At 42.6% G+C, this 16,311-nt stretch overlaps 1 protein-coding gene across 6 annotated transcripts in view; it reads right to left on the bottom strand.

Annotated features, from left to right (window-relative positions):
* LOC121073432 (solute carrier organic anion transporter family member 1C1-like) overlaps window positions 1–15,330 on the bottom strand; it is a 31,399-nt gene extending 16,069 nt beyond the window's left edge. Inside the window, exons 1-8 of one of the 6 annotated variants that reach the window (XM_040564304.1) lie at window positions 15,021–15,320; window positions 14,663–14,751; window positions 10,628–10,775; window positions 7,990–8,131; window positions 7,129–7,261; window positions 6,362–6,483; window positions 5,221–5,367; window positions 4,087–4,185 (exon numbers count right to left, since the gene is read on the bottom strand). In XM_040564304.1, coding sequence (XP_040420238.1) covers window positions 4,087–4,185; window positions 5,221–5,367; window positions 6,362–6,483; window positions 7,129–7,261; window positions 7,990–8,131; window positions 10,628–10,756 — 772 coding nt within the window. In that variant the 5' untranslated portion in view covers window positions 10,757–10,775; window positions 14,663–14,751; window positions 15,021–15,320. Of the gene's footprint in view, window positions 1–4,086; window positions 4,186–5,220; window positions 5,368–6,361; window positions 6,484–7,128; window positions 7,262–7,989; window positions 8,132–8,768; window positions 8,861–10,627; window positions 10,776–14,662; window positions 14,752–15,020 lie in introns of those variants that run through there. The other 5 variants (XM_040564310.1, XM_040564336.1, XM_040564295.1 and 2 more) reach the window with 5 other exon arrangements.
* Between the last annotated feature and the right edge of the window lie 981 nt (window positions 15,331–16,311).

Raw genomic sequence — 16,311 nt, 5'->3', positions numbered from 1 at the left:
AGGACTGGCCCCGGCACTGAGCCCTGGGGGACTCCACTAGTAACCGGCCTCCAACTGGATTTGACTCCATTCACCACAACTCTTTGGGCCCGGCCATCCAGCCAGTTTTTAACCCAACGAAGCGTACGCCACTCCAAGCTACGAGCAGCCAGTTTCTTGAGGAGAATGTTGTGGGGAACGGTGTCAAAAGCCTTACTGAAGTCAAGGTAGATCACATCCACAGCCTTCCCCTCATCCACCAGGCGCGTCACTTGGTCATAGAAGGAGATCAGGTTCGTCAAGCAGGACCTACCTTTCATAAACCCATGCTGACCGGGCCTGATCGCCTGGTTGCCCTTCAAGTGCCGCGTGATGACATTCAAGATAATCTGCTCCATGAGCTTCCCTGGCACTGAGGTCAAACTAACAGGCCTATAGTTCCCCGGGTCTAGCCTCTGGCCCTTCTTGTAGATGGGTGTCACATTTGCTAGCCGCCAGTCGACTGGGACCTCTCCTGATAGCCAGGACTGTCGATAAATGACGGAAAGCGGCTTGGCCAGCTCCTCCGCCAGTTCGCTCAGTACCCTCGGGTGGATCCCATCCGGCCCCATCGACTTGCGTACATCTAAGTGCTGTAGCAGGTCGCCAACCATTTCCTCATGAATAGCGAAGGCCACATCCTGCTCCCCAGCCCCTTCCACCAACTCAGGGTACCAGGTATCCAGAGAACAACTGGTCTTGCCGCTAAAGACTGAGGCAAAGAAGGCATTGAGCACCTCAGCCTTTTCCTCATCTTTTGTAACTAAGTTTCCCCCCGCATCCAGTAAAGGATGGAGATTCTCCTTAGTCCTCCTTTTTGTGTTGATGTATTTGTAAAAACTTTTTTTATCTTTAACGGCAGTAGCCAGATTGAGCTCCAGATGAGCTTTGGCCTTTCTAATTTTATCCCTGCACAGCCTCGCAACATCCTTATAGTCCTCTTGAGTAGCCCGCCCTCTTTTCCAAAGATTATAAACCCTCCTTTTTCTCCTAAGCTCGAACCACAACTCTCTGTTCAGCCAGGCCGGTCTTCCGCGCCGGCTCGTCTTTCGGCATGTGGGAACAGATCGCTCCTGAGCCATTAAGATTTCCTTCTTGAAGAGTGCCCAGCCTTCCTGGACTCCTCTGCCCTTCAGAACCTCCTCCCAAGGGACTCTGCCAACCAGTGTCCTGAACAGCTCAAAGTCAGCCCTCCGGAAGTCCAATACAGCGGTTTTACTGGTCCCCTTCCTGACTTCGCCAAGAATAGAGAACTGAACCATTTCGTGGCCACTCTGCCCAAGACAGCTCCCGACCACCACATCTCCCACCAGTCCGTCACTGTTTGTGAACAGAAGGTCTAGTGGGGCACCTCCCCTGGTAGGCTCTCTAACCAGCTGCATCAGGAAGCTATCTTCCACGCTCTCCAGAAACCTCCTAGACTGCTTTCTCTGGGCTGTGTTGTGCTTCCAGGATACGTCTGGGAAGTTGAAGTCCCCCACGAGAACAAGCACTGACGATTTCGCGGCTTCTGCCAGCTGCCTGTAGAACTCCTCATCTGTCTCCTCATCCTGGGTCGGTGGTCTATAACAGACCCCCACCAGGATGCTTGCCTTGTTGGCCTTCCCTCTGATCCTAACCCAAAGAGACTCAACCTTATCATTCCCAGCCTCAAGTTCCTCAACATCAAAACACTCTCTAATATAGAGAGCCACACCACCACCCCTTCTGTGCTGCCTGTCCCTTCTGAAGAGCCTATAGCCAGGCATTGCAGCACTCCAGTCATGAGAGTGGTCCCACCATGTTTCCGTGATGGCAACCAAGTCATAGCCTTCCTGCTGCACGATGGCTTCCAGCTCCTCTTGTTTGTTACCCGTGCTGCGTGCATTAGTGTAGATGCACTTCAGTCGGGCCATTACCTTCTCCCCCGGCCTTGCCATTGTTCCCCCTGGTACAGCTCCAACAAGACTTATTTCAGCCCCGTCCCCCTACTTTCCTAGTTTAAAGCCCTCTCAACGAGCCCTGCCAGCTCCTGGGCTAGGATCCGTTTTCCCCTTGGAGATAGGGACCCATCTGCGGTCACCAGGCCGGGTGCCGAGTAAAGCGCCCCATGGTCAAAAAACCCGAAATTTCTGTGTTGGCACCAGCCTCTGAGCCACGTGTTAATCAGGTGGGCTTTCCGTGCCCTCTCTGTACCCCTCCCTGCCACTGCAGGGATGGACGAAAACACCACCTGTACTCCCGCTCCATCCACTAACTGTCCCAGTCCCCTAAAGTCCCGTTTGATAGCCTTCAGGCTTCTCTCTTCAATATCATCACTGCCAGCCTGGACTATCAAAATAGGGTAGTAGTCAGAGGGGCGAACCAGGTTGGGAAGCTTTCTGCCAACATCCCTGACCCTGACCCCAGGGAGGCAGCAGACTTCCCTACGGGTAGGGGCAGGTCGACAAATAGGGCCCTCTGTTCCCCTGAGAAGGGAGTCACCTACAACGATCACCCTTCTGTCTTTCTTGGTGGAGGCTATCTTGAGGCATGGAGTCGGCTTCCTTGCCCTAGGCATCCTCCTGGGTAGACTTTCTACCTCGTCCTCACCCACCGGCCTCTCAAGCTCCAGGGCCTCAAATCTGTTATGTAAGGGCACCTGGGAAGGAGGGGCCGGTGGGGGGGTGCGTTGCCTGCGAGGTCGAGCAGGGACCCGTCTCCATTCCTCCTCAACTCCTAGGTCACCTCCCTCTGCCTGACAGCGACAGGGCAGGGGGTCCACCCCCATTTGGGGTGTCTCGCCCCCGTACCTCTCCTTCAAGCCCTGCAGGGAGTTGCTCCACCAGTCTATCTCCCACTCACACTCCCTGATAGCCCTCAACCTATCCACCTCCTCTTTGAGTTCTGCCACCAGGCGGACCAGGTCATCCACCTGCTCGCACCTCACACACACAGAGCCTCTGCCTCCCTCAGATGGCAGCAACAGGCTCAGACACTCCCTGCACCCAGAGACCTGAACTGCCGCATTGTTGAGCAGGCGGTCAGTCTGGGTGGATACAGACTTTCTAGAGAGAGCAGCCTACCTGGTGTAGACCACTGCAGCCTAGCTAGCGGTCGACAGCCGTTAAAAGTGCTGTTCTTATGGGCGGGGGGAAACTCCGCCCTCTCCACCCTCCCTGCGCGAACTGCCGCGCGAACTGCCGCGCAAACTCCCGCGCCCCGCCCTTCTGACGCGCCAAGCCCTGGTCGCCGCGCTCCTGGTCGCTCGCGCTCCCTAAGGGCTGCTTTTGAACGGCCGGGGGGGGGGGGGAAGCTGCTGGCTCCGCCTACGCCTCGTCAGCCTCCCTCGCGAGGGCTGCCGGGTCCTGGCGGCTCCCTCGAGCGGCCTCGATGTCGGAAAAAAAGCCCTGCCTGTCCCGATCCCCCGCTCCGCTGCAGAACGCGTCTGCCCCGGAGCTGATCGCCTCGGCAAGAGTGACTGAGTGATTGCAGAGAGCTGATAAGGACTTGCTGATTCCTGTGATACATTGGTGGCCTGTCCCTGACGCCATGGGGTCCCAGACCATGCTGCTCACACACCCCCAGAGAGGCTGTAACGACCAGACCATGGAGTGGTCTGGGTGACCACACTCCTGCTTCCACCTGGGCTGTTCTGTGTAAGAGTCACCAGAAGGAAGGAGTTGTGTGAGGAGGAAGGCAATCATGAGCTCTGGTACTCATTGTGAGAGACCTGTTTTCTCAGCAATGGTGGTCTATTACAAAATGAATGCAGACAGCTCTTGGCAGGATCCTGAGCCACAGTCCTGCCTTTTCCTGGTGCCTGCTGTCTCTCCAGAGCCTCCTCACCAGGGCATCTCCTGGGGGTCACCAGCTGTGGATCTTCTGGGCTGAAGGAGAGCCAGACCTCCTACTTCTTCCACAGCTGTCTTTGTTGCTAGACTTTTCTGTGTGAGGCGCTGCATTGCTCTCATCCATTTTACCTTATAAAGTACCCACTTTTCCCTTATCCCTAGAAATTAGATAGATATTTCTTTGCCTAAAATACATGCCCAAAGTAGGTATATTGGAGCCTGACTGAATTTTTTAAATCTGAGTTTTCTGACTTACCAAGATCTACAAAGCCAATGTCAACATAAAGTTTGGCACACAGGGATCCAAGAAGAAAGCCAAATATTGGACCTATGATTGCAAGCGTCTGTACACAGCCTGTAATAGAAACCAGGGGACTGTTATTTTTCTGACTGAAAATGAACATTTGTTCTTGCTGCACATAAAAACAAAGTACAATGTGGTAGGTAACAAGTGGGACAGTCTTAAAATACTGAGCCAAAGTTTGCTTTCAGGCATGTTAGTTACTGGTTAGAACTTTTACAATAAAAAAAAAAAAAAACTTTTTTTTTTTGTTATCATCCGATTAAAGAATGAAGGTCAGACCAAGGGAAAAATCAGGGAACTTAACGACCTAAACTCAGTAATAATACCAATCTATAACCACTATAAACACTTTAGCTGGCTAGATTAAGTTGTGGTGGACCCAGAACAGGCTGAAAAATCACTTTGGTTTGCTACCCAATATTAACATGTTTCAATACACCCCCAGCCTAAATTTCCACGTATTCTAAATTTTCAGGTTTGATTTGGAAATCTGGTAGGAACGAATCTTTTACACAGAAATTCTGAGTTTTTCCCAGACTGTAAACTTTCTGAAACAAGGTGCTGATGGAGAAGGACTTTCTGGTGATATTTCAGGTGAAAGTGCAGAGCTCATCACACAATGAACACAACAAAGAAACACTGACACCAACTTCTTCAAGCCTCAGTCACTATTGGTTGTAATCCTACCTCATTCTGGAGGCAAAGTTTTGAGTGCCTGATGAAATTCTATTTAAAATGCTTAAAAGAGTACATTTTTTTTTATCGCTTTCCAGAGAACTGAATGTGCACAGAGGCACAGCAGTCCACATCCAGAAGAATTAGGAAGATTAGGGTAACAGCAGGAACCTAAGGTCAAATTCTTTCCTCAAATTAAGATAATGGAACTGTGGTGGTATGATTAAAAGGGAACTTGGTCCCTTGAGTGTACATGATTGTTAAATAAACTTTAATATTGGAAATAATGCAAGCAAAACAATCAGGGCAAGTTAATTCAACAACAGTCACTCCATTAGCCAAAATGACTGTTTCCTCTAGGGAAAAATCCATTAAGAAAAACAAAACAAAACAGTGATTTATTTACTCTACCAATGTATAAGGCAGCATCCTCTTCAATGGCATAATCATCAATGTATGTAATTCCCAAAGGCTGGATGGGAGTTTCACCTATTCCACGTAGAAGATTTCCCAGTAAAACATAGATCCACATAGAAGAGCCTGCTTCTTTTTCACATCCTCGATATGTCACAAGAGAGACAACAATTATGTGTTTTTCCACAACATTTTGACACTGAATGCACAGGACTTCTTAAATACTTCTCGTGTAGGAAAAGCAGTGATTACTAAGAAAAATGTTTTGGAGCTGGAGGTTGTGGTGGCAGTTTTAAGCCAATCAGATTGAGGTGGACACACACTTAGTATGAACTGCTTCAAACAGATTGTAAAAGATATTATAAATGATCCAGTTTTAAAAAATTCTTACTACATCCCATTTTAGAAACCTTTTGCTCTTGCTTCTAACCAAAACTGGGATTTTCTAATGGAAAAAGTTGGGAAACATTGATGATAGCAAGTGCTACAAGCCACATCTATTCCAGATCCAACAATCAAAACACATACACACACTTTTTGGTCCAGAGAGGGTCTGATTTTCTCATCCGTAGCTTAGTCTATAAATTCAGCCTGTATGGATGTCATGCCCAGACATCTGGGAGGAAGGCTATGTCTCAGTTCCAATAAGTTGCTGCCCTTCAGCTCAGGTGGGCACCCATGAGGAGCTAGCTTAATGAGCCCACAGGGGTGGGCAGGCAGGGAAGGAAATGAGAAGCTGGGTCTGCAGTCTGGGAGATGCAAGTGGCTATTTCCAGTGGGATGAGGACCCAAAGGCACATCTCATGACAGAGGGAAGACCAGAAATTTCGTGCGCCACCATGGGAGATCATCTGGTGTTTCTACAAGCCATGAAGCTGCAGAAAGTTTTTGGAGGAAGCAGAAAGGCTGAAGGAAAGGTGTCAGCCTGAAAAGACATCTTAGCAGTATGCAGTGGCAGTTATTAATTTATTTTCAATAAGTTTGTCTCATCAGGTAGATCTGGATTTTCTCTGGGAAAGATCCTTCTGTTTCCCATTTATTATTTCTTGCATTCTAATAAACTATTGCTTTAGAGTTTGAGAGTCTTTTAATATGTTTTATTGTGCTTATCACAATACGCAAAAGAGATTGCTCTCACCTGCATTTATTTTGGCTTGAGATTTTTCCAGGGCTGAGAGAGGGGTTCGGCTTTTATCCTGCAAGCATGGAGAGGTGCTAACAGTTGAATTCATGGTAGAAGGAAATCTTTCATACTGATATCTGTTTATAAACAGAAGTTGTTTTTTACTCTCCCAACTTATAAGAAAAAAGAAACAAACAAATCTGTTGCTACCATGGAAGAGAGCACTTGAATACAGCACTTAAATGTAGATTTCATCTGCATCCAGTGTTGCCAGTGTTCCGTGTGGTTTACAAGGAAATGGCACTTGGTTCATACTGTGGTAGTACATGAAAATTGTCCATTTGGTTCTCTCTCTGTCAAAGTGATGCATTTCAGTTTAACAGGTAATTTGCTCTGTTATGATATGTGAATCTGTACTAAGAAATTATCAGACAGTGAGGGCATCCTGTGGCTTGTGTTTAACACTCTGATTGTCTTCCTGATTTTAGTCGTCACTTCACCAAAGCTTCAACAATTCTTAAGCCATGTCAAAATATGGCCGATCAATTGAGATCATAGACTAATAAAATGATACATTGAATAAAACTGAGAAAAACATACGTTAAATTATTAGATCTGTTGTAATAAAATTTGTCTTTGTAATGCATATTAAATTGAGTAACCACATCTGCATATGCCTATTTCTATGGGCATTATTTTCACGATTAATGCCTAAACATCTCAGTGAGCTAACATGCAGTGTGCATAGCCCAGCTGGAAAATACTGATCACTTTGCACTTACCGTCCCATGAAGAACTGGGGCATTGCAATTAGGAATGTTCCCGCTGACATAATTAAGCAGCCTGCTCCAATTATTCTTGGCCTGTGAAGCTTTGCTCCAAAGTAGCTTACAAGAATTATGGTTAGGAGGTTCCCTTTGAAAGTACAAAAGGAAAACTAAGTTTTACAGCTTTTTGATAAGACATCCCCCAGCAAAAATATTCCTAGTGTGGAGCGTATACAGCCATTTCAGAAGTAGAGGGCTGATTGCATGGGTTTGGTGCTTCAGCCTCTTTCCAGGCATCCTTACAGGAGCCCAATACCTTCCATGATAAGAGAACCATAAACTTTTGGAAAAGCAACTGGAAAAGACGAGAGGGATTATGTCAGATGATAGAGTGCAGCAAACCTTTATACACAAGCTAAGATTTCATTCCCATGAATATCACAGTCCATTGAACAGCCAAGAGATAAATCCAGTAATCTGAAACAGCAAGAGATGATGTCACACTGGAAACCTTAGTACAAGACTGTACAATGAACATAGATTACAGTTAGAGTTTTGTACTTCTACAAAAGGAGAAAGCTAGAATCTTTGAAAGCAATTTAATTCTTATTCAAGAGTTAAAATTTATATTAATATTAATTAACCAGCAGCTAAGCTTATCAAATCACAAAATATTTAGGACTATGTTGGATTGCTTATGTTAGCAACCTTATCCTATCCAAAGTAATCATAATGACAGTCATATAATTCCTAGGTGAACCTTGCTCGCTTTTAGTAGTCCTAGGAGATTCATACAATTATTTTTCATGACAAATTTCATCAGTTTTTTTTTCTTTCTTTTTCCTGAAAACAAAAATGGATTTATACAGCACATACCAATTTCAAAACTGCCATCAATAACGCCAACCAAAGAGGAAGGGATATCAAATCTTCTTTCTATTTGTGTGATAGTACTTTTTAGATAACTTCCTGACAGTGCTTTAGCAAAATAAACAAAAGATAATGCACCAAGAAATATCTGTGAAAGAAAGTGACAGTGATTAATATCAGGCAGTACAGAATGCTTTATTAATTATTTCTAAACAATTCTACATTCCCACTTCTTTCCCACTTCTTTTTGCTGATAAACATGTCAATATTTCTCCCACTCTATGAAATATGCTTGAATGCCTATTTATCTAGTTCCTATTAGTTATAACAATATATACAGATCTTGATATCCACCACTGCTAATTTCAGGTAGATGCCAAGGTTACTGATGAAGGACTGATAAATATAGTGCCCTCCCGATCTCTCATAGCAATAACGATAAAGGTATTTATTAAGTGGGGCTTGGCAGAGAGAGGAGTTGGTTTGGGGGCATTTTTAAACATAGTCATAGGCATTTGGTTCCTACTGCAAACAAGCAGACTGAATTCATTGCAAGCAAAATTAACTGGAAGATGTACTCCAAAAGGGCACTACATTCATTTAAATAACTAATGGTTCATAGTCTCTGTGACAGAACTAAATTTAGCCTGATGTAACTCCCCACCCTGAAGTGCATGTAGGGTGAATGCAGGGTCCTCAGCTCCAGCTGTTCCTCTCCAACAGTGCTATTGCCTAACGTAAACACAGCTTTACTAAGTTTACTAGCTCTAGGGATACTCACACACCATGCAATTGATCTCGGAAACCACATTGCCTTCTGCCTTCAGATGCAGGCTGGGTTGACTGAATATATATGTCTGCTCTTTGCCAAAAGTGTAAAAAGCCCTAAACTCAGAATTAAAACACAAAGTAATGTTTGGTGTGTGGAGAGGCCTAGACCCTTGCCCTACTCTTTAGGCCTGCTCTCTGAGCAATCAGTCTTCCAGCAAGTTGGAGCCCTGGAACAACTTCCCCTCCTCCAGTGCAACACGCCTAACAACATCACAATTGACAGGGCATATTGGTAGTGATACTGGCATTGATGCTGAATGCCAATTCTTGTGTCAAGGTTCAAAAATATCTTTTTTTATCATTCAACATGCTTTTCTTTATAAAGAGATGGTTATTTCCCTTTCAGGAGCACTTGTGGGTAAATAGAATCTCATTCTTATTTTCCATGGTGATAGTTCTCAAAAAGCTCTCTAGTAAAAAGATTGCCATAATATTTTACATTTTCTGTGTGTTTATGCTGTTGGATTTTAAATAGCAATGTGAAAATAAGTACAGTTTTCCACATGAAAATCAAACGGGTTAAAGTAGAACTTCAAACTTCATTTCCCTCTGGCACATGTTTTTTCCACTGGGCTTGGAGCTGTCCCAGGAGGGAGGTGGAGACCCCATGCAGTGGTGGTTGCTCCTGATTTAGAGCTGGGACAGGAAGCTGCATAGGATTTCACTTTCTTCAGTCATCGTTGAACAACAGAAAGTAAAATATTTCACCACATCTTTTTGGTTTATAAGGGCAATTTTAACACATGTAAAGGCTGTTGATTGGTAAAACACACAAACAAAAACAACAACAGCAACAAAAAAACACCTGTTGACTCTGCATATTGTTTTTGTATTCTAAAGGTTAATCATATTAGTTTGGTTCTCAAAAGTCAAAAAATTCCTGCACAGAAAAAAATCTGAGCTGAAATATTATTGGTTTTCTATTTTTGGATCTAATAAGCTGATTCCTGACTGCCTAATCTGTGACTGAAATTTTATTCAATGAGGGAATTGGATTATCATTGCAGCAAATGGAGGAACAATGATAAAATTACTATTGTGCTACAAATTTGATTGATACAACTCATCCTCTATTTCAAAGCAGGATCCCAATTCTGGGCGTTTACAGGAGCAGGCAAAATCAAGGAGGATACTCAATAATTAATATATATATATATATCAGTCGTTAGACTCTATTAAGCTGACAATATCTTAACTGCTTTGCATAATATATAGACTTCAGCTCAACTATTGTTGAACTCAGTGACTTTATTGGGAGCTGGAGCAGAATCTGCAAATGAATTTTTTTACAGTTTAATGTAGCAGTGAAACTGCTACAGTTTAGTTTCAAAGTCCTCTCATGCAGAACTCACTCAAATCAGGAAAATTATAGTAACATAGCACTCAGAACGCTGAGACCGTAATACAAATATTATTTTCCAGAGCCCAGAAGACTACCATGGCTACAATCTTAAAAAAGCAATCTGTGCTAACAGATGTCTGTGGTGTCTGGATTCTGATACTCTGTTCTTAACTTCAGGAAAATAGGGTGGTACAATAAAGACAATACAACTGACCTTTCAGGATGAGCATTAAAGATGTCATAACACCCAAGCCTCAACCAACATTTTATATTTAAACATTGCCAAAACTTAGGCAAATACAGATAAGAAGTAGATTTTTTTTGTGGCTTTGAAGTAACTTCAATAGCTTTGTACTGACTCACCAACACATAATCACAACTTAAAAAGGGTTATTTCAAAAATAAAATAAAATAAAATAAAAATGAGGTTTTCTAAGTCCCTACTAAAATATTCGAAAACTCTTACTCTACCTTTATACCTCCACAACATGATTGTTTCTCCTTGGAAGCAGAAGATTCAGATTTGAATGAAGATCGGTCAATGGGCAGGATTGAGTTGTTTGAGAAATACTGAGTATTTTCTTTTGATGAAATCTCCATGATATACCCTGCCTCTAAACTAGAAAACATGAAGAACATTTTAAAAGGACATCCTATTAGCTCAGCCTCATAAGCTTGTCATGTGACAGCAACACCCTGCTGTACTGTTTTCCTAACAACAGCAATTATCAAACTTCACAAGAGAATCTGACCAGTGCACTGGATGCTTAATTATGGAAATTTGCAATCCACTTGCCTATAATAATGAAGATTAAATCATACTCAGTAAACCGCTTTCATCTTCATTTTCGAGCTATCATCAATGTGATTTCATTGAGCATTTGGCCAAGCATCACCAGCAGACTAAATAAGGCATTTTAAATAACATTTCTGGAATTTGTATGTAAATTCACATTTCTAGATGTGACTATTATTGCAGAGATTTCTCAGAGTTGATCTCTAAACTTCCTATATATGTGGGACATTAAGTAATTAGATCAAAGGAAATCTAGCCCTGTTAATGAGGGACTTGAATTGTTTTAGATTGAAACATTATCTCTAATCATCTGATCATAGCTAATGAGTTACACAAGAATAAAGAGGTTTAGTTCTCTTTACCATTTCAGATAGGGCCTTAGGGCTCAGTGGTTTTGTCAATTGTTACAGGAAAAGTGTGAATTTGCTTCTTTGCAGGTAAATACAAAGAAGTAAAGAAAATCTAAATACTGCACTTTGAGAACCAAAGATATCAGTAATTCTTAAATTTCTACTTACATAGTACATTACTTTGGTTTTAGTTTCAATCTCTCTAAATCAGATCCGAAAATATTTATGAAATCAGCTTCTGTGCTCACTTTGAGCAGCACTGTGTTTTATAGAACTGCTGGCTGAAAATAGGAATAGAAGTTCCTATTCTTTCATGTTTATCTAAAGCACAGATCTTACACAAATAAGATACAGATATGGTTTTAAGAATATATATATATACATTATATACATTTGTATTCATGAATTCCAAGGTGTGTACAACAGGCATTTGTACTTTCAGAAATGTGAAAACAACAAAAGTGTATCTAGACTTTGTTAGTATATAAGCAAGGCAAAAAGACTGTCTGAGATAAATCAGGTACCAAAATTTCCAGTGAGAATTCTCTATGACATCAGATGAAACAGAAGGTTTACTGCATGTAAGAGAAATAACTGCATTTGACACTGTCACATCAGGGACTGTAATGCATTTCCTTGTCAGCACTAATGAGTGTACAAATATTTTTTAAAACAACAATAACAAAAGAAGGATGGTTTGTGCTTGCTGCAGAAAACATATAAACTGTTCCTACTCTGCTGGTGATGTTTGTGAACTTGGGAAAAGTCACTTTGCATGCCCTTCTCACAGACTTGTACAATGGAAAATGCCAGGATATACCTCACAGAACTCACATGAGGATAAATTCATTCAAACTTGTGAGTATGGGCAAGACACACACATAAGGTATGCTGCCAGGTAAGCACATGAAATAATAGCTTCTAGTTTACAGTTTGAAATGCTCTGTATATTACTATTACAGCAATCTAGGAATGAAAAAAAAAAAAAAACTGAGAAAGGAAAACATCTGAAATGTGGTTGGAGCTAATTGTCTTTATCACTGAGCAAAGCAATAGCCAATTTGGGAATGTCCAGCAAAATAGCATTGGCCTGCACAGTCTCCTCCACTGCACCCCATATACAGGGATGGACAAAAAGAGAAATGCCATGGAGGTGTGGAGGTGGAATATGACACGCCAGAGTTTGACCACGTCATACAAGTTAATGTGTGATGCTTGACTGCATCAGGCCACACTGAGCTGGTACAATTCATGAAAGGACAGAGAATCAACAGTGGTGCTCAAACAAGACTTACGCTCAAGAGTATAAACAAATTATAAGAATTATTACCATTTATTCTGGCACTCTGGGTGTCAAATAGAAATGTCCTAGGAAGGACTGATAGCTGCACAAGTTTTGCAGGTTTTACTTGTAACTATGGCACAGCTTTACAGAGGACAGTAGTTTTCTGACCCGGAGCAACCTCCAACCTTGTATCTCAGAGCATCATTTCAGATGCTCTGATAATATCTCTGAGGGAAGCTCTTAACACAAAATGGAGAGCAGAGTAAAGGGCCCAGGGGTACCACAGACCACTGCAATGTTAGCTCTAATACTTCCTCTTTCATGCAACAAGTATAAATATGAGTGTTTCGCTAACCACAAACTTGTCTAGTGCTGCTCAAACGCTTTTTTTTTTGGTTCCATTGATATTATAGCAACAGCCTTAGCTTTTTGCCCTATCTTATTGGACACCATATTTTTTCAGTGTGCCATGAAACCTGAAGACAGATAATCCATGTCAGCTCTTCTATCCCAGATGTATCAGGAATGCTTGGAAAGAATAATCCCAAACAGTGTCACAACATTTCCTTGTGATCAGGTTTCTGGACCAGTTAAGCTGATAATGACAAAGAGCTGGAGTTCAGCCTGCACCACTCTCCTTGTTTAAGACAGGTCCATTTAGTTGATAATACAAGAGAAATGCAGTCACCTCATCATCACTGAAACATTTTGGGCCAAATTCAACCCCCTCAAGTTTACAGTGCTAAACTAAAGCTTCCTGTATCTAGCAAACTTCATGTAGTTCTCCCTGTGTATATCTATGTATGTCTGTGCACACTCAGTTGAGATGAATATAATCATACATTCTTTACCTGATCTATTAATGATTGCAGAAGTGTTTATGTATGGATGTACATACACATACACAAACATTTCTTAAAGCTATATCTATTGGAAGACAAGCTCCTAATTGAAAGGATATTATTATATGGATTAAGTGCATTCTGTCTACTCACTAATAGTTTAAAAATATGACCTGAGCAACAATTACCTTGGCACAATATTTAGATTTGCTAGTTATTTTTAGTAAGTATGTTTACCATGTAATATTTGCAGCGATAAAAATATATTCATTGGTTTTATGAGTCCTTATTACTAAGCCTGCACACAATCTTCCAAAATGTAGGTTTTCTGGCAGCAAAAGTATTCAGCTCTTTCATAAGCAAGTAACTACATGGTAAGAACAAAACAAGTTTACCAAAGCATAAACAGTTACATGTGTACATACAGACAATGTATTTTCTCTTGATACCAGATACCAGATACCCTCTAAGAAGTATTTCCTAATTTCCTAAGCATCTTCTGAAGCTTCCTCTGAAGTCTTCAAGGATCTCTGAAGATATTTAGTAAATGGATCTTCCATGGATTAGTCCTTCTAGATCCATTTTGTAACTTTTACCAGAGACTAAGAAAACATTGTAGGGCTGTTTCCTGTCTTAGGAAATTCTTCACTTATTTAAGGCTGCTCTTCTCCATAATAGTCAAGGAAGAGTAGGTACATAAGTGAAAACAGTGCCTAATTCTTCTAATGCATTCTGTACTATCAGCCCCCAAATTAGCAGAGGTTCTCTTGGACACAACTAAAGTAGACACTGTCAAAGCCAGAAATTTTTTATTTTCTGTGAGGATAAAGGTGGAAAGAACATGGTGTTTTACCACACTTATGAAGAATCAAGTAAAACCAAGTGAGTTCCACCTTAAAATTGCCTTTTTTTGGGGGGGAGTACTGAAATAAATAAAATGGGCAGAATTGTATCACCAGTCATTCTAATGGGAAAGAAGGGCACTGGAGCAGGTGCCCTGAAGTGAAGGGAGCCTTACAAACTTTGTTACACTCTCTACAACTGTGTACACCCCAGCTGGTGACACTGTCTGAAGGACCACTATGTGGTCACGGCATCTCCCTGCTCATCACCAGGGCTCACAGCTGGGGCACTGATCCCTCCTCGCACTTCTGGTTCCAGCCAGCCAGGGTGCAGGAGCCCCCTCCCACGAGATCACTTCCCATCCCATCGAGAGCAGGCCCACTAGCTCACCTGTGAGACAGCTTGGGCAGCAGCGGCTTGTACCCTTCTGAGGGCTGGCATGTAGGGCTGTGCTGGGTGGTCAGGTCCAAGGAAGAGACCTTCAAGCATGCATGCAGTGGGCTGAGGCACCACCAGGCAGTTCCCGGAGTGCCTTTCCACTCATTCAAACTCCAGGAAATGAAAAAAGTCCTTCCCCCCACTGGAAACAAGTCTGCTTTGCAATAAGCCTCCTTAGACATGCCTTTGTTATGTGGCAGCCCACAGGCATAGGAGCTGCACTTGTTAGACTAGGTGGCCACAGGAGACGGGTACAGAGACATCCTCTCAAAAAGGCAACTCAACAAAGAGAAGAAAAAACAAATCTTACCTGGCAGCAGAAATCTCCACAGATGGTGCCTACCCTTTTTTCTAGGTAAGCTCCCTCTACCACTTATACCTACCCATACATTCATGCACACGCTCAGGTCCCAACTTAGAAATAGGAAAAGCTGGAGGGAAAGACCACCTTTTATAAATTACCCAGACTAAGGACAGTACATCTTATACTGGAGGTAGAGAAAGGAATAAACATAGGGGTGGGGGGGCTGCTGTCTCCTGTTTTGCCTGAGAACTTGGTATTCATCTCCCCCCATCCTCCTTTCCCACGTCCTCAATTTTTTCTTCCCTCCTCCCCTCCTATTAACTCCAGCACATCGGGCATACGGCAAGCAACAATGCCGGGTGCCCTAGCTTGAAATCCTGGAGAGCACTTAAGCCCTCCCTGGGGTATTTTTCTTTGGAACCTGCTACAAGTTTGATGGAGCACGTGACAAAGATTTGTTGAGAGAGAAAAAATAATCCTGATCTTCTTAATTGCTCATTCCCAGGAAAAGAAAGATTTCAGGGCAGAATGGGCCAGAAAAAAGAAAAAAAAGGGGGGTGGGGGGGGCTGGTTGGGAGAAGATAGGATGTGGGGTGAAAAGGTTATTTACAGAACTTTCCAATCCAGGCACTGGTTCTTCCCAGTATGCCCAGTACTCCCACAAAGCCCCTGGGCAAAGTCCTTGCCAACATGAAATAAAACCAGCATGAAGAGATCCATTAAAGGAGAGGACAGAATTGTACTAGATAATCTGTCAAGCTTTTTGCCAAAATTAAAGGAAAATTTTGCAAACTTCATTCCAGCCCTGTGTTTCTCCTGTCACATGGTTATGTTGAAATGGCAACATGAAATAGGAAGTTCATGTAATGGTGAGGGATGTGGTTCTCAGCACAGTCACTTGAACTGAGAAAGGTTATAAATCCTGCGTGTTCTGCTAACTTGTGAGGTTTCATTAAAAAACCAGAGAAGGTATTAACTACAAATTCTTCTTCCTTCCTCCTCCTTGCCTCTTCTACCCTCTGCAGTTGGGTATGTTGCTGTGGCAGCTAAAACTCCACTGACACTCAAAATGGTAAGGTGCCAAACACAGCACCTTGGAGCAGATTTCTGTTTTCCTAGATTTAAAAAAAATTATTATCCATTCCTTCATTATATCTCCATTTTGGGTTCTTAATGCGGCTGGAATTTTATTACACTGCACATAATTCACATTTTGTTCTTTAATATGTCTTATATCCTTACTTGGCTGGTTTGGAAACTTGGAAATCTCTTTTCCCCTTTTCTAAGAGATATCAGT

Source organism: Cygnus olor, chromosome 1 (assembly GCF_009769625.2).
Source record: "Cygnus olor isolate bCygOlo1 chromosome 1, bCygOlo1.pri.v2, whole genome shotgun sequence".
In the NCBI taxonomy this organism is placed as follows: domain Eukaryota; kingdom Metazoa; phylum Chordata; class Aves; order Anseriformes; family Anatidae; genus Cygnus; species Cygnus olor.
This window is presented reverse-complemented; position numbering and strand designations above follow the sequence as displayed.